The sequence below is a fragment of the Rutilus rutilus genome (genome assembly GCF_951802725.1).
Source record: "Rutilus rutilus genome assembly, chromosome: 11".
NCBI classification, from domain to species: Eukaryota; Metazoa; Chordata; class Actinopteri; order Cypriniformes; family Leuciscidae; genus Rutilus; species Rutilus rutilus.
In genome coordinates, this window is record NC_140216.1 from 20,492,599 (window position 1) to 20,509,530 (window position 16,932).

Consider the following 16,932-nt stretch of genomic DNA (forward strand, 5'->3'; position numbering starts at 1 on the left):
ACAAGAGTACCAAAAAGTATTTTTCTGTTTGCTGTCTTCAGGGCTCAATAGTAAGGATTTTTTTTTTTTCTACTGGCCCAATCACAGTTCAGGCTTCACTAAAGAAAAAAATAAATGAAAATTTTAACCTAAATTGGGTATATATAGTTTGTTCTGGTTCTTAAATGTGATTGGCTGATAGCCTTTTCCAGCCATGCGATATTCTACCAGTATCCCTAAGGGAACCGTTTCCCCATATGTATCACTCTGCTTGCTGCATTTCTCACAGTGAGTAAATTAGCAAACCCACCATGATTTTAAAAATAGTACTGTTTTTGTGTCACATAATGTAGTTTTAAGAGTTTTTTTTTTGGTGAGAATGCAGTTACTTAGACCTCAAATGCGACTTATTTATAAACATAACACCTATTTGGCAATTTGTTATATATATATATATATATATATATATATATATATATATATATATATATATATATATATATATACAATTATTTAATTATGTCATCAGGATATCACAGACTCGCTCTCATGTTTCATACAAATGCAGCTTTCTCCACGGAACAAAATATACCTAACAAAATATTTAAACTTAAGTCAATATGTTGTGTCTAATTATTTACTTATGTGGCAAAGCCATGTAATAAGCGGGATATTGTACAGCCGGTTGTTACCGCAGAATAAACCCCTTTAGTGATGCAAGTATATATATATACAGTGGGGAGAACAAGTATTTGATACACTGCCGATTTTGCAGGTTTTCCCACTTACAAAGCATGTAGAGGTCTGTAATTTCTATCATATGTACTCTTCAACTGTGAGATACGGAATCTAAAACAAAAATCCAGAAAATCACATTGTATGATTTTTAAATAATTAATTTGCATTTTATTGCATGACATAAGTATTTGATCACCTACCAACCAGTAAGAATTCCGGCTCTCACAGACCTGTTAGTTTTTCTTTAAGAAGCCCTCCTGTTCTCCACTCATTACCTGTATTAACTGCATCTGTTTGAACTCGTTACCTGTATAAAAGACACATGTCCACACACTCAATCAAACAGACTCCAACCTCTCCACAATGGCCAAGACCAGAGAGCTGTGTAAGGACATCAGGGATAAAACTGTAGACCTGCACAAGGCTGGGATGGGCTACAGGACAATAGGCAAGCAGCTTGGTGAGGCTGTCCAGGCCCGTCTGAAGTTTGCCAATGACCATCTGGATGATCCAGAGGAGGAATGGGAGAAGGTCATGTGGTCTGATGAGACAAAAATAGAGCTTTTTGGTCTAAACTCCACTCGCCGTGTTTGGAGGAAGAAGAAGGATGAGTACAACCCCAAGAACACCATCCCAACCGTGAAGCATGGAGGTGGAAACATTCTTTGGGGATGCTTTTCTGCAAAGGGGACAGGACGACTGCACCGTATTGAGGGGAGGATGGATGGGGCCATGTATCGCGAGATCTTGGCCAACAACCTCCTTCCCTCAGTAAGAGCATTGAAGATGGGTCGTGGCTGGGTCTTCCAGCATGACAACGACCCGAAACACACAGCCAGGGCAACTAGGGAGTGGCTCCGTAAGAAGCATCTCAAGGTCCTGGAGTGGCCTAGCCAGTCTCCAGACCTGAACCCAATAGAAAATCTTTGGAGGGAGCTGAAAGTCCGTACTGCCCAGCGACAGCCATGAAACCTGAAGGATCTAGAGAAGGTCTGTATGGAAGAGTGGGCCAAAATCCCTACTGCAGTGTGTGCAAACCTGGTCAAGAACTACAGGAAACGTATGATCTCTGTAATTGCAAACAAAGGTTTCTGTACCAAATATTAAGTTCTGCTTTTCTGATGTATCAAATACTTATGTCATGCAATAAAATGCAAATTAATGACTTAAAAATCATACAATGTGATTTTCTGGATTTTTTAGATTCCGTCACTCACAGTTGAAGTGTACCTATGATAAAAAATACAGACTTCTACATGCTTTGTAAGTGGGAAAACCTGCAAAATCGTCAGTGTATCAAATACTTGTTCTCCCCACTATATATATACACACATGCTTCTTCTCCAGTTTTCTACAACACACTGAAGGTGCAATTGAATTGATCTCCAAACCTCTCTCACACTGGTCCCAGGTCATCAGACCATCCTTACTGTCGAGCCCTGAACTTGCTGTTTCCCAAATTGTGTGTTCGCAAGCTGTCTCTCTGTCTCACTTTTTCTAAATGTCTTTATAATAAGGTTTAAAGTGCCTCTCCCATTTATTTTAGAGCAAGCAGACAAATGCACCTCCCGCTGGAAAGATGAGCCCATGCAGAATGGTAAAGTAACACCCTCCATCAGTCATTTATTCTCATCTATCTCTCTCTTTCTTTCATGAAGTGCTGTTATAGTGGGTGTTTGATGAGGGGATACAGTTCATAATGTCAGAGATGGAAGAGTGTTAACCCTTATTTTATGTACTCATGTGACCTATTTCTGAGGGGAAATTCAATGAGAAAAGGGAGGGACTTGATTTTATTCACCTGCAATTGATTGGATGGTGAGAAGAGAATGACACATACCAGAAATGTGAGTTTGATGAAACAATGCTATTGGCAAACATGGCATAATCAAAGAAAGTAATATCAGTGGTAAAATAAAGTTGACAAAGCAAGTATTACATATTTCTGTCCAATGACATGCACTGATTAATCATTTACATTCAGTTCAGAAACATGCACTAAAATAGTAAATAAGGTTGACTTCTAATTTTATTATTGACTGTGATTGTTCATGACTCATATGAAGTCGACATTGAAAGGATTCTTTTAAAGTTTTTAAAACACCTTCACCAAAGTCAATTTGATCAAATTTAAGGTCTTAAATATCAAATGGTATAACAAAAGTTATAATTTTAAGAGGTCTTAAATTTGTGTACAAAAAAAACAAAGGAATTGTGATACGGGTTAATGTGATTATTAAACTTAAAATGAATGGGATCATTCAACTAAACAAAAGACGATAATTTTATTGAAATGTGAACGCTGCACGTTTAAAGTCAAAACACAGCGCTGCTGCGTGTTCTACAGGTTCTTGCTTTCAGAGCAGGTTGTAATCACTATTGAATGCATGCAATACACAGATTTTACTATTAACGGCACAATAATCTTTTTTGTGCCTTTTGCTTCAAACTAATTATTATTGTATTGGCAAAATACAATAACAATCAACATTTAACTAATATACTGGTACCAATTTCAATACGTTTGCATATATTAAATAAAATATCTCTTGAGTATTTTTAACTTGCAGTTACCCTGTTTTGCAGTTGAATGTGTGCTGCAGCCTGTTTAAATAAGTGAAATAATCTAAGATACAGAATTTATTTGGAGATTATGAGTTTGTTCTGTATGGACTACGGTATTAATTTTATTTGGGCAGGTCTTAAATAGTTTTAAATTTGATTTGAAAAACTCTGCAGATATTCTACTTTAATGAAACATGATGCAGTCTTATTTTTTTCTCCCTCTCTCTCAGGGTGGGTGTACAATAGCTGTAAACTCAGTTTGCTCTACACCACAGTTGAGTTGCAGTAAAAGCTGATACTGGAGCAGTTTTATGGTTGCTGTCATAGTGGCTTGTATTAGTACAACACAATGTCTTGTGTTTTAATGCCATCGGTTCTAAAATATGTTCACTATGCTGGCCTATACTGCCCACTTAAAGCATTGATACTTCAGTGTTAAGATACTTATTGTCATAATGACAGCATTAAGCAAACTTTTCAAAGAAAACATTTCACACCAAGACATTTATTAATTTCATGTTTTAATGTTAAATATTTTATATTTTATTTATTAATAAAACTGTAGATAATCTCTTCAAAATAAAGATAAAACAGTATTTGGGCACTTAAGTCATACTTAAAAATGTAAGAATTCCATTGCATTAGATTCAAAATATTAAAGCAACTGGTATCTGCAAACGAACGCTTTTCAAGTTTTCAAACTAACTACACTTTTCTGAGCCATATTCGCAATGACTTGCTTCATAACACTAATGACATGTGAAACCACTGAGCAATACTTAATTCATGATCCCAAATGAAGTTGCAGCCCAACATTAATCTGTTTTTTTATTACTTTTATAATCTACCTCTAGGGGGCAGTGAAAGCATATTGTAGCCCAGCTGCAAGTTCAGTACAGTCAATACTGGTCAAAACCATGCCGATGGGAACAAAGGATGTTTGGAATGGTGTACTACTGCACTTCCAACAGTTGTTTTCAGTGTACAGTATACTGTGTGCAGTATGTGGACTAATCTCATGAATATGTCAGGGTCATATTTCGCCCTACAATATGGCCCTTTTTTTATTATTATTATATATTTTTTGGCATTGTGACATTTAGTATTTTTTTACTGTAGTAGAGTACACATTTCTAAAGTACAAAATACTGCCTTCATGCCTAATGGTGGCATTTAGCAAATTAGAGCTAGGCAATAATATAGTTAACATTTTGCAATGATATAAACAATCACACAGAAAATATTTGCTATAATCAGTCATATATACTGATTTATGTGAAAGTACTGTATGTACTATGTGCATGAATGTACTATATATCTGACTTTAAATATATCGCTGGGTTATAATCAGTTGTGTGCAGTGGTGTTCTGAAATGAGGAGTCCTTGTAAATTACATTTAATTACATTAAATGTCTCAGTTACATTTGTTTGACTAGTTTGAAGGAAGAGACAGTAGTCTGAGGTGGAGAATATGAATGTTCTTTATTGTCAATCAGCAGAGAGAAAGATGAAGTGAAGAAGAAGCTGAGAAAGTCTAAGTCTCTCGATCTGTATATAGTATGTGGGAGTTATGCAAGCAGATAGGTTTTTTTTTTTTTTTTTACTGGGGAGTGCCGTCGCCTCTGACAGCCAAACAGGAAAAAGGTCTTGCAAATTGCATTATCTAAAAAAGGACCCTAGCCCTTTAGTATGATACAGAAAAATAAATTAGAGAGATAAAAAAAAATAGTACATTCCCATCTACATTTTATTAACATGTTTAATCAAAATGTCTTCAACAAATAGATTTCCATTTTGTATTAATTTGGCTCAGGCTGAATAGGAGTGTAGCCACGAATAGTTCACAGTTTTATTTTTAGTGATCTTTTGTATCTGCTGCTGTACACAACTCATAATGCATGGTCCCATAAAACATACTGTAAGCAAACACACATTATTATTACCGGGACTGCCATTTGAATTATACTACCCCACCCGCCAAATGACCTATCAAAAACTCCACTCAGTGACCACCCTCTCCCAGCATTGGCAGTTAAATGGATGATAGAATGATTTTATAGGGTATTTCACACTGTTCCTTAAGGTATCCAAATAGGGTATGTAACATTGGTTGGGCTGAAAATGCCACGGTGGCTCTTTTATACGCCCTAATGCAACCCTGAGAAATAGCTCCAGAATGAAGCGAGCAGTTTTCTCCCTTTTATGGTATTCTCATGAATATTTAGATGAGCTGCACGCTGATTGGTTGGTTTACAACGAGAAATCTCCAAAGCAAAGACGCAACATGCCCAATGAAGATTGGGGATAGCACTCACTGTGTATCTAAATTAATCTAAATTAATTCATCTAAATTAAACCAAACCATCACACTGTACCTGATAGATAACGTACTCGGTTACTAACGTAACCTCGGTTCTCTCTAGAAGAGGGAACAAGTACTGCGTAAGTATCTTACGCTAGGGGAAAATCCCTTTTCCACGAGATACTGAAGCCAAGAAAATTATCCTTAATTTTGTATTAATGTAAAACGCGTTGCGGCAGCATGCAGACATAGGCAAGACGGCTCGCGTGCCTATTGGCTGCTCTGCGGCAACTGCAGCAGCCTATCGAGCGAGGCCTAGTGTGACGTCAGACCCAATGGGGTGCTTCGCGCTCACTGCATCACGTCCCGCCGAAACGGGCGTGGCCTAGGCCTATAAATTCAGCTCGCAGGCAGCTATTTCTGGTTTTTCATCGCCGAAGCTTAACCAGAGCGTGTGCATGCACGGCAAGATACGCAGTACTCGTTCCCTCTTCTAGAGAGAACCGAGGTTACGTTAGTAACCGAGTACGTTCTCTTACAAGAGGTCTCTCGTACTGCGTAAGTATCTTACGCTAGGGGACCCAATGTAAAACGCCGTGCTTGCTGGGATCAACACCAAAGACCCAGGAGCGAAGCCCAGGGTTCATATAGTGCATAATCACCAGGGGAACTCACAGGGAGTCTGGGAAGAGGGAGGGGCGGAGCCGCGCTCTTCCACATGCAACAGCGTCCTTAAGACGCAGATGTCATCATACAGCCAGGGCGGGGTGCGGCCTGAGCTGATGGGAAATCATGGGTCCTGCCATTTATACGTCGATCAGCAAGCATTGCTGTAGGGCAGCGCTCAGCAGACACAGTATGCTGAACCAATAGCATCGGAACAGACAGTACTGGTGCATTTAGACCGACAACAGCCTGGCCTGTAAGGCGGGAACCTCTAGGTTATAGAACCTTATAAATGTAGACGGGGAGGCCCAGCCTGCCGCCATACATATATCTTGTAAGGCAATCCCACTCGACCAGGCCCACGATGAAGCCATGCTTCTCGTGGAGTGCGCTCTGACACCCAACGGACACTGCATGCCCTTGGAAGTGTATGCCAGCGCAATGGCGTCAACTATCCATCTGGATAGGCTTTGTTTCGACGCGGCCAGCCCCTTGGAGCGTCCGCTAAATGAAACAAAGAGCTGCTCCGTCTGTCTGAAGACAGATGAGCGAGACACATAAGCTCTTAATGCCCTGACTGGGCAAAGGAAGCTCGCGTCTCCTTCCTCGTCAGAGACCGGTAGGGCTGACAGGGAAATGACCTGCGCCCTAAACGGTGTGTTGAGGGATTTTGGAACATAGCCGTGCCTGGGTTTGAGTATAACTCTTGAGTCATTAGGCCCAAATTCCATGCACGTCGCACTCACTGAGAGCGCGTGTAAGTCCCCTATGCGCTTCACTGAAGCGAGAGCCAAAAGAAACACTGTCTTGAAAGACAGGTGTTTAAGACCGATGGTCTGTAAAGGCTCGAATGGGTGACCTTTCATGGCCTCTAGCACCGTGGAAAGGTCCCATACGGGGACTGAGGGAGGTCTGGGAGGATTCAGTCTCTTAGCTCCTCTAAGGAAGCGGATGACTAGATCGTTCCTTCCTATTGACTGACCAGATTCTGCGTTCGAGAACGCTGCAATGGCCGCTACATAGACTTTGACCGTGGAAGGGGACCTGCCCTTATCCAACAGCTCTTGTAGGAAGGAGAGAACCTCCATCACCCCACAGTCCGGGGGCGACACGCCACGAGCCGTGCACCAGCTGGAGAACACTGACCATTTTGAGGAATAGAGACGTCGCGTAGACGGAGCTCTAGCCTGCGTGATCGTGCTTAACACTCCGCTTGGGAGGTCAGCGGGTACCCGTTGATGGCCCAAACGTGAAGGGACCACAGCTCTGGGCGCGGATGCCAAATCGAGCCCTTGGCCTGAGAGAGGAGGTCCCTCCTCACTGGCACTGGCCATGGGGCAGTGCTCTCTAGCTGCATCAGAACTGGGAACCAGGGCTGGTTCTTCCAGAACGGCGCTACGAGTAGCACTGAGCATCCTTCTTCCCTGATCCGCTCTATCACCTGAGTCAGGAGAGAGACGGGAGGAAATGCATAGAGCGGGCGGCGAGGCCAAACATGAGCCAGCGCATTTTTGCTCTTGGAGAAAAATTCTGGGCAGTGAGTGTTTTCTTGAGACGCGAACAGGTCTATCTCCGCTCTGCCGAATTTCTTCCACAGCAGCTGGACTGTCTGTGGGTGTAGAGACCACTCGCCTGTCGGAACATTGTTCCTGGACAGTCTGTCCGGTCCTACGTTCAGGAGCCCTGGCACATGCGCTGCTCTCAGTGAGAGCAGGTTGCTCTGAGCCCACACCAGGAGGCGTTCTGTCAGCCTGTACAGGTTTCTGGACCTGAGGCCGCCCTGGCGGTTTATGTAGGACACCACTGACATGTTGTCCGAGCGGACCAGGACGTGGTGTCCTTGTATTTGGGGACGAAAACGCGTCAGCGCGTTGTCTACTGCCAGCATTTCGAGGCAGTTTATGTGGAGAAGCTTCTCTCGTTCTGACCATTGGCCGAAGAACGGTCTGCCCTCGAGCAGCGCTCCCCATCCCGTGGAGGACGCGTCCGAGTACACGCATCAGCTCTGACTCGTTGCTGGCTCTCTTGCCTGACGATGCGCGAGCAGATGGAGCGAGATCAGCAGAGCTCGCCCAATCCTCACTGCCCGATGCCAGGAGAGAGCAGGAATCATCTTCCCCCGACGTGGCTCTTTCATCAGCGTCAACAACGGAAGCGGCGGCAGACGGCGGCCGCTGTCCGTCAGGAAGAGACGCTGACGAGACCGGTGAAGCTGGCGGGCGAACTGGCGAGCTTGGGCGGGTGGGGGAAGGTTCCGGGACCCGCTGAGCACGGCGCTTTTTACGGCGTGGCACTACAGCGGGCGGGGGTGCAGTCTCGGCGAAGAGTGCCAGGCGAGTCCTCAGAGTCGCCATGGGCAACAGCTCGCAATGAGGGCAGCCGCCGTCAGCGAGCGCGAGAGCTGCATGATCCTCACCCAGGCAGGAAGCGCAGATAACATGGCGGTCCCCGTCACTGAGTGTGGCTCTGCACGAGCCGCAGGATGGCATCTTGAAAAAGACGCAGCTCTTTTAGACAGTGTGTGTCGCGGCGGCGAACACACACGCAGCAGAGAGAAAAGGATATGAGCGCCGGATAGCGCGGCGGGAAGGCGGTTGAAGGCGGCGCGGCCAGCGACTTCAGAGGCGACTCGTCCCGCTGCAGAGGCTTCTTCAGACGGCGCGGCTTCTCTCGGGATCCAGCGATGCGTGTGCTTCGCTGAAGAGATGAAAAATCAGAAATAGCTGCCTGCGAGCTGAATTTATAGGCCTAGGCCACGCCCGTTTCGGCGGGACGTGACGCAGTGGGCGCGAAGCACCCCATTGGGTCTGACGTCACGCTAGGCCTCGCTCGATAGGCTGCTGCAGTTGCCGCAGAGCAGCCAATAGGCACGCGAGCCGTCTTGCCTATGTCTGCATGCTGCCGCAACGCGTTTTACATTAATACAAAATTAAGGATAATTTTCTTGGCTTCAGTATCTCGTGGAAAAGGGATTTTCCCCTAGCGTAAGATACTTACGCAGTACGAGAGACCTCTCGTAAGAGAACAATAGCTACATGGTGTCTACAGATATGAACAAGTTAAATTTAAAGGATTAGTTCACCCAAAAATGAAAATTCTGTCAGTAATTACTCACCCTCATGTTGTTCCAACCATGTAAGTCTTTCGTTCATCTTCGGATCACAAATTAAGATATTTTTGATGAAATCTGACAGCTGTCTCACTCCTCCATAGGGTTTCAGAGGGACCGAAACTCGCCGGCCCAGAATAGTTATTAAAAACATCGTTAAAATAGTCCAAGTGACTACAGTGGCTATACATTAAGTTTATCATGCGATGACAATACTTTTTGTGCGGAAAAACAACAAAAATAACGACTTTATCCAACTATTAATGTTCTTCAATGTGGGCCTCTGACGAGAGTTCACGGGAGCGCCAGGACGCATGCGCGAGAACTGAGATTACAGCGTTCTTCTTCTACTACTAACTTACTTGTTACTGGCTGCTCACTCCTTGGGAGTATTACCGCCATCTACTGTACAAGATGACGTCCCAACATCATCGAGACCTAAATCACAATAAGTGTCGAATTCAATAGCTTACATACAGCGCTTCCTCTGCTTATAAACAGTGCTTATTTTGCGCTTCCGGCAATGTCGGGACGTCATCTTGTACAGTAGATGGCGGTAATACTCCCAAGGAGTGAGCAGCCAGTAACAAGTAGTAGTAGAAGAAGAACGCCGTAATCTCAGTTCTCGCGCATGTGTCCTGGTGCTCCCGTGAACTCTCGTCAGAGGCCCACATTGAAGAACACTAATAGTTGGATAAAGTCGTTATTTTTGTTGTTTTTCCGCACAAAAAGTATTGTCGTCGCATGATAAACTTAATGTATAGCCACTGTAGTCACTTGGACTATTTTAACAATGTTTTTAATAACTATTCTGGGCTGGCGAGTTTAGGTCCCTCTGAAAGCCTATGAAGCAGTGAAACAGCTGTCAGATTTAATCAAAAATATCTTAATTTGTGATCCGAAGATGAACGAAAGACTTACATGGTTGGAACAACATGAGGGTGAGTAATTACTGACAGAATTTTCATTTTTGGGTGAACTAACCCTTTAAGTCTTTTTAAGACCTTTTTAATACCACACCTTATATGACAATTAAGACCAAACTGCAATGGAGATACACCAGGGGTGCAGATAGGATTTTTAACTGGGGGGGACCAAGCTGTCAGCAAAATGATCTCAGTTCTTTATTTTGCGTAATTTGGGCTTTAACTAGTGCTCAAGTAGTTACTTTGCGTAATTTGGGCTAATGATTTGCACTAAAAAGCCATTGGGGCATTCTTATTTGAAATCATGGATAAACAACAATGAACAAAGGTAAACAAAGGCCTACCTGATCACCACTAGCAATGCATGATCAGACTGTTATTTGACTAGTATGCCAATCACCCACCAAAACTTCATGTCTTCAGCAAAGTATGCTTTATTTAAACATTTGCTTATCTCAGCATACAAAGTCTATCATTATGAACAAAAAAGCAAAGAACCTATGTGCAAAAAATAATAATAATAATAATAATAATAAAATAAAATAACAACAACATGTTTACATAAATAAAAATAAGTAAGTATGAGAAATTCCGTCTAGTGCAGCCAAACAAATTTACTCAATGAAGGACCCAAAAACATCTCTCCTCCTTTCATTACCCTGAACATACTGCTGGGCAATTTCTTGTCTGTCCAGTCTGTCAAGCCTCTCTTGGTGAATATGGCACACAGCAATGCCATTGAGTCTTTTTTGTGTCATGGTTGATCGCAACCAAGTTTTCAACCTGCGTAACCCACTAAAACTGCGCTCTGCCTCAGCAGATGATATGGGCACCACCATCAACAATCTTACTAATGTCTCTACCTGATCAAATAGGCCCCTGACTTCAGTTCATCTGCAGTTGTGCTGACCTTGTACTTGTTTTTAAACATGGCTAATTGGACTTTCAAGTCTTCCTCGTTCAGCTCAGGATATTTCCAAACTGCTGCATTATTTGTAATGGGAGTCAGGAGTGAGTTTTCCAGTTCTTTTAAAGTTTGAATACCTGGTTGCATAAACTTCTCAGTAGTTTGTGCATCTACTGTGTCAAGGACACGGTAGAACTCTACTCTGTAAAAATGGTGTGTATGCAGGAGCCTTCCCAGAATATCTCTATGTGTGCGTGGTGGAACAATGGTCTCTAGAGACAGATTGTCACACATGTCTCCTGCCTCCTTAAAGACTGCCTCAAAGTGTTCAGTGTTTCTTTTGGATTTCAAGCTTTCTTGGACAAGAGAGACTGCAGAGAGCATGCCCTCCACTGTCTGAGTGTTTTTCTGGAGAGATGCATTTAGAACATCTAGTTCACTGATCACATCTAAAGCAAGCAGAAGTCCCAGCTTCAACATTCAACACAAACAGCATTACCCTGTTGCAGTCGAACACGTAAGCCCTCTGCCCGGCTTGCAGATCCAGAATTGCTTGCAGCCATCTCATCCAGTGCATTTAGTACCATCCCATATTGGCTGAGAACAGCACGGATAGCAGGTGAGCATACAGTCTACCTAGTGGGACATAAAGGCCTGATGGACAGGGCTGGCCCTTCCCCTTCAGCTGCAGCAATGGCTTTAAACTTGTCTTTCAGCTTACCAGACTGCCCAAAAAATGTGCCAAGTTCATGTATCCAGTCAAGTGCATTTCACACGACACTGGAGGCTGAGCAAGCCTGTTGTGTAATTAAATGAACACAGTGTGCTCCACAATGTATATATGGCGCTAGTGGCTGTGCTCGCTGAATAACAGCCTGGGCACCTGAGTACTTTCCAGACATATTTGAAGCCCCATCATATGCTTGACCTCTGAGGCCAGATATTGGCAAATTCAGTCTCAACAGAACGTCCAAAATTATTCTGGCAAGGTTTTCACCTGTTGTAGAAGTTGTTTCATACAACCCTATAAAGTCTTCGTGCACCAGCAAATCAGTGTCAACATAACGTAGGCACAGCGCCTCCTGCTCAACACCAGAGATATCCCTTGTCCCATCCATAATTATCGAATACTGCAACACTGGAGGGGACCGGATCTCATCTGCAATTGTCCTGATAATCAATGAACTCATCAAATGTATACGCTCATTTTGACAATCCCAAGATGTGTGCACCCCCCTCCTTGCAGATAACCACCTAGTGAATGATTGATCATCTTCAGCTTTGTATTTTAAAAGCTGGTCAAGGTTACCTTGATGATGTTCATGCCCCCTAAAGGCCAATCCCTGCCTCGCCAGAAACATCTCACCCCCTATTATTTTTAACAGGCTAGCTCTGTTTTCTGCCTGCTGTGTACTGACTCCACTGCTCAACTGTGTAGTAACTGGCCTGTTTTCATAGGCAGCAGTTGTAACAGCAATGTTGTGACCCTCTGATTTCTCATGCATGGAAAAAATTTTCAAGTGCTTTTTTCCAGTTTTTAAATCCAGTACTGACAAAAGCTGGGTCTATACTCTTGGCATGTGCTGGTTTCCCTGTCTTGAAGTACTTAGAGCAATGAAAACACAGAACACCATCTGTACCCATACTAACATGCAGCCAAGGATACTTCTCATACCATGATTTTTGGAATGTCAGTGTTCGGTCTTTCATCACTTGTTTTGCAAAACTTTAGGGTCAGGTTGATTTGGCTTTGTATATGTCATTATCATGTCAACATCCTCTCCCTCTGTGTTGCCTCCTGTCCCTCCTTGTTGTTCTGTCCCTGCTTCTTCTGTCTGTAATTCTACTGTCTCTCCTTCCTCATGCTGTATTTTTCTACTGTGGCTGCCCTCCTGCAGATCCTCACTTGACTGACTAGGGCCTGCCTTACTGTCATCAGAAATTGCCTGCAGGCCAGGAGGACAACATTTTAAATCTTATCATTTCAGTTAACCCTCTATACCTCTATAGAATTTCACAACAATGTGAAATACAACATATTCCTGAGAATTAATGGCTAAAACTACTATTTCAAATGTCTAAGAATAACTCAAAATTTTAAATTTAAGTGTTAATTACAAGTTTGTTGCAATTTATAGATTAGAAATATCTTTCAAATGATGTATGACATATTAAGAAATGTTTTTCATAGCCCATAATTTAAGAATCTATATCCTCCGTTGCTCCGTACAATAAAAAAAACATGATTTCCTGCTATAAGAGGATGTCAAAAGTTTATGTAGGCCTTTATTTGTTGTTTGCATAAACCTTGCACCACACAAATTTACTTATTATAATTATTTTTATAGTGGCTTACATGACAGTGAACATGCCTCAGTCAATTTATACAGTACAATGGGTTAAATGATAAGATAAAACATTATTTCCTGACGACGATAAATTGTTTGATTTATCCAACCATTCTTTTTGTGTTCATTCATTATTTGCCTCTGTCCACTCACCTAAATGCATAGTTATGGTCTCCACATTTTGCTGTGTTTGCTAAGTGCAAAAGCCTTCTTGCCATTATTGGCAGACTAGCTATTCCCCTTAACAAATCTAATCTGCCACATATGGGAAAGTCAACAGGCATAGGATAGTTACATTGTTTGGTTTTTGAAAAAACGAGGTGATTGTTTTTTGTCTCTTCATTGCCTTTATGTGGCATTTATACAGTCAATTTTTTTCAGTTCAGAAAATCACTGATTCAGCTCAGTCTTAGATGGTATATGATCACTATGATTACCGCTCCTACAGGCACGATTGAGGCAGCTACCAGCTCCTCATAGGACCCCGGCGTCACTCAGGAGTCGTAGCACACACACAGAGAGAGAGTGTAAACGTCGGTGGCATCGTGTGTTTATTGACAACAGAACAGCGTGTAGTGAGAACGTGGGTATAAAGTAATGGTGACCGGTGTAGATTATTATTGTGTGTCAGCCAGCGTCTGCCCCGACCCGATTCTGAAGCAGCGGCGGGCCGGGACACTACTTTGGCTAATATACATAGCGAAAACACTGGTTAATCCTCTGTTTTACCGATTTTTGTCGCCTTTCGTAGGGATAGTGAGGGCGGGGGACGGATCGGTTCACTATGAATCTGGGGGGGTCATGTCCCCCCCGTCCCTAGTGCCATCTGCGCGCCTGATATACAGTGAGCTTTTCATATCAGTAGAGCAGACAATATCCAGGGGGCTGTTTACACCTGGCCACTTCATGCGTTTTCTCAGATCGGATAGCTATCTGATTTATCAACACGATTCCATTTACACCTGGTTATATACATATGTTTTTGCAACACGGATTAAAATCCGATCTTCAATTCCCACGCTATATGCAGATTTAATGGAGTGCACGTCACCGAAAGCAACAGATATGAGCTGCATTTTATTGATCATCAGCTAAAATTTCAAGATCAAAGACCGCAATAGGAGAGAGCGGTAACATCCCTGGTAAGATCATTTCGTTTCTTTACTTTTAATGATGATGATTGTGTGTTAAGCGTCTGCGACTTACTTTCACTTTTATTTGTGATAGTTTGCACGTTGGCTTAATGAATAGATGCTCAGCTTCTCATCTGCGGCAATGCGTGTTGCAGTAGTCGTCATATCTGGCTATAACATGACATTATAGCCTATAACACGCTCTCACACGTTTATTTTTTTAGCATTTTTGGGAGGAGTACAATTTACATATGTGGTTTCAACAACCAGATGCATTTACACTTGTCTAGTTTCGTCTGGAATGTGGCCCAGACCTCCTCCTGAAGTGGTTTGAGCGATCGGATTCAAATCCGTCTCGAATGTGTTTCAGAGGGCATTTACACCTGGTCTTTTCACGATCGGATAGCTATCCGATCACAGAAAACGCATGAAGTGGCCAGGTGTAAACAGCCCCCAAGAAATCAAAATTGACAGCAGCTAAAGAGCTAAAGAAATACAGTTCTTTTGAAGGAGAAAATGATTTTTCAAATACCTTGATTCCCGTTGTACCCAGTACATTTCCAGGCACCGGCTTTAACCACAACGAGAACTCGTCATTCTCAAGCCAATGCGGCTAAACTGTGTCTGACTGCACGACCACTATTGATATTCCTAGGCCCAGAAAGTGGGCTGTGTGTATGCAAATTTAGGGGCGTAACAAAGGTACAGACCAGATCCAAATAAGGAAATCCCCCAAGTGTTACGTCACATCTGAGGTGACGGTTTACAGCTGCAGTTTAAAGTTTTTTTAAATATTAATATATTTTAATATTTAATTTTTTTTTCATATTAAGGAGGTGACATAGGTTTTTGAGATTCTGTGTATGGCCATTTTGGAACGACAGTAACATCGCCATTGGCTCAAAGATCAGGTTGATGCGTTCCCTGGTCATGTCAATATTTCTATACGCATGCGAGTCATGGACGTTGACAGCCGATATCGAGAGAAGGATTCAGGCGGTGGAGATGAGATGCTTCCGCAGACTTCTTGGCATCTCCTACAGAGATCACATCACTAATGTAGAAGTGAAAGCCCGAATTGAGAGCGCCATTGGGTCATATGAAGACCTCCTATCTTCAGTAAAAAAACGCAAGCTGAATTGGTACGGGCACGTCACAAGATCATCAGGACTTGCCCACATATTACAAGGCACAGTACAGGGAAGCAGACCAAGAGGTAGACAGAGGAAGAGATGGGAAGACAACATCAGAGAGTGGACAGGTCTAGAGCTGAGTGTGGAAAGCAGAGAACCGGGAGGAATGGAAGAAGCTGGTTGCCAAGTCTTCAGTGGTGCCCCTACGGTCCAAAAGACTACGGGATAAGTGAAGTGAAGTGAAGTATGGCCATTTTACCCACCGAGGTGCTGTTATTCATCTATGCTAAGGTAAACTTGGTTTTGCGTTCTATCACCCCTTTAACTCATTCTGTAGTCCACGTAACTTTCTCATTGCCTTGGTGAAGTTACGATTTGGCCCAGTCTCCATTGGTATGGCACAACAAGTGCATTTATGAGAACACACATGCCTCTCTTCTCAGCTAGCAGGAAGTCTAAGGCTATCCTATGCATGGTCATTAAGCTTGTGGCATGTAGCTGTATCCCTAAGGACTCAAGTGCTTGATTGTTGTCACATTTTCCTGGTTAAATAAACATTACTTTATTATAAAAAAAATAATAAAAAAAAGAGGAAAAAAGAAAAATACAATTCTATTTTGTATTTTCCATTAACATTGTAATTAATGTTTGTAACCCTAATGTAACGTTGCTGAAGTAGAAGCACCAACGTCCCAAAACAAAAACACCCAAAACACAAATGCTCAATGGTGCGTTTGCCTTGACCAAGGTGAAGGAGGGCTACTTGTTATGGTGTAGGAAGGGTGATGAAGGGAATGAACCCAATCGCAGACAGTAGTCACAGCACACGGTTTATTATATGCAAATAATAGGGAAAACAAAGCCCACGAGGGGGCAAAACAAGACAGGACAACGAGTGACTAAACTAGACTATGACTTGACATAACTTGACTACAAACAAATAGCTAATACAGAAACAGAACTTTCTCTTGACAGGGTATTCACAGAGATGAACAAAGTCTCACAATGAATGAAAGCAAGTAACAATGAACCGGCACAAGACAGCAAACACAAGGGGATTAAATAGGGAGACTAATGATAACAACAGGTGACACAGGTAAAGCAATAATGACAAAACGAGGATAA

General features: G+C 42.7%; 1 protein-coding gene and 1 long non-coding RNA gene across 18 annotated transcripts in view; one reads left to right on the plus strand and one right to left on the minus strand.

Moving 5' to 3' along the window:
- The window catches only part of thrb (thyroid hormone receptor beta), a 443,394-nt gene that overhangs the window by 356,805 nt on the left and 69,657 nt on the right, over window positions 1-16,932 (plus strand). For all 17 annotated transcript variants that reach the window (XM_084422934.1, XM_084422922.1, XM_084422925.1 and 14 more), the window contains one exon: window positions 2,264-2,314. In XM_084422934.1, coding sequence (XP_084279060.1) covers window positions 2,264-2,314 — 51 coding nt within the window. The remainder of the gene's footprint in view (window positions 1-2,263; window positions 2,315-16,932) is intronic.
- LOC311299395 overlaps window positions 1-16,932 on the minus strand; it is a 538,425-nt gene that overhangs the window by 213,376 nt on the left and 308,117 nt on the right. The gene's annotated exons all lie outside the window — the stretch shown is intronic.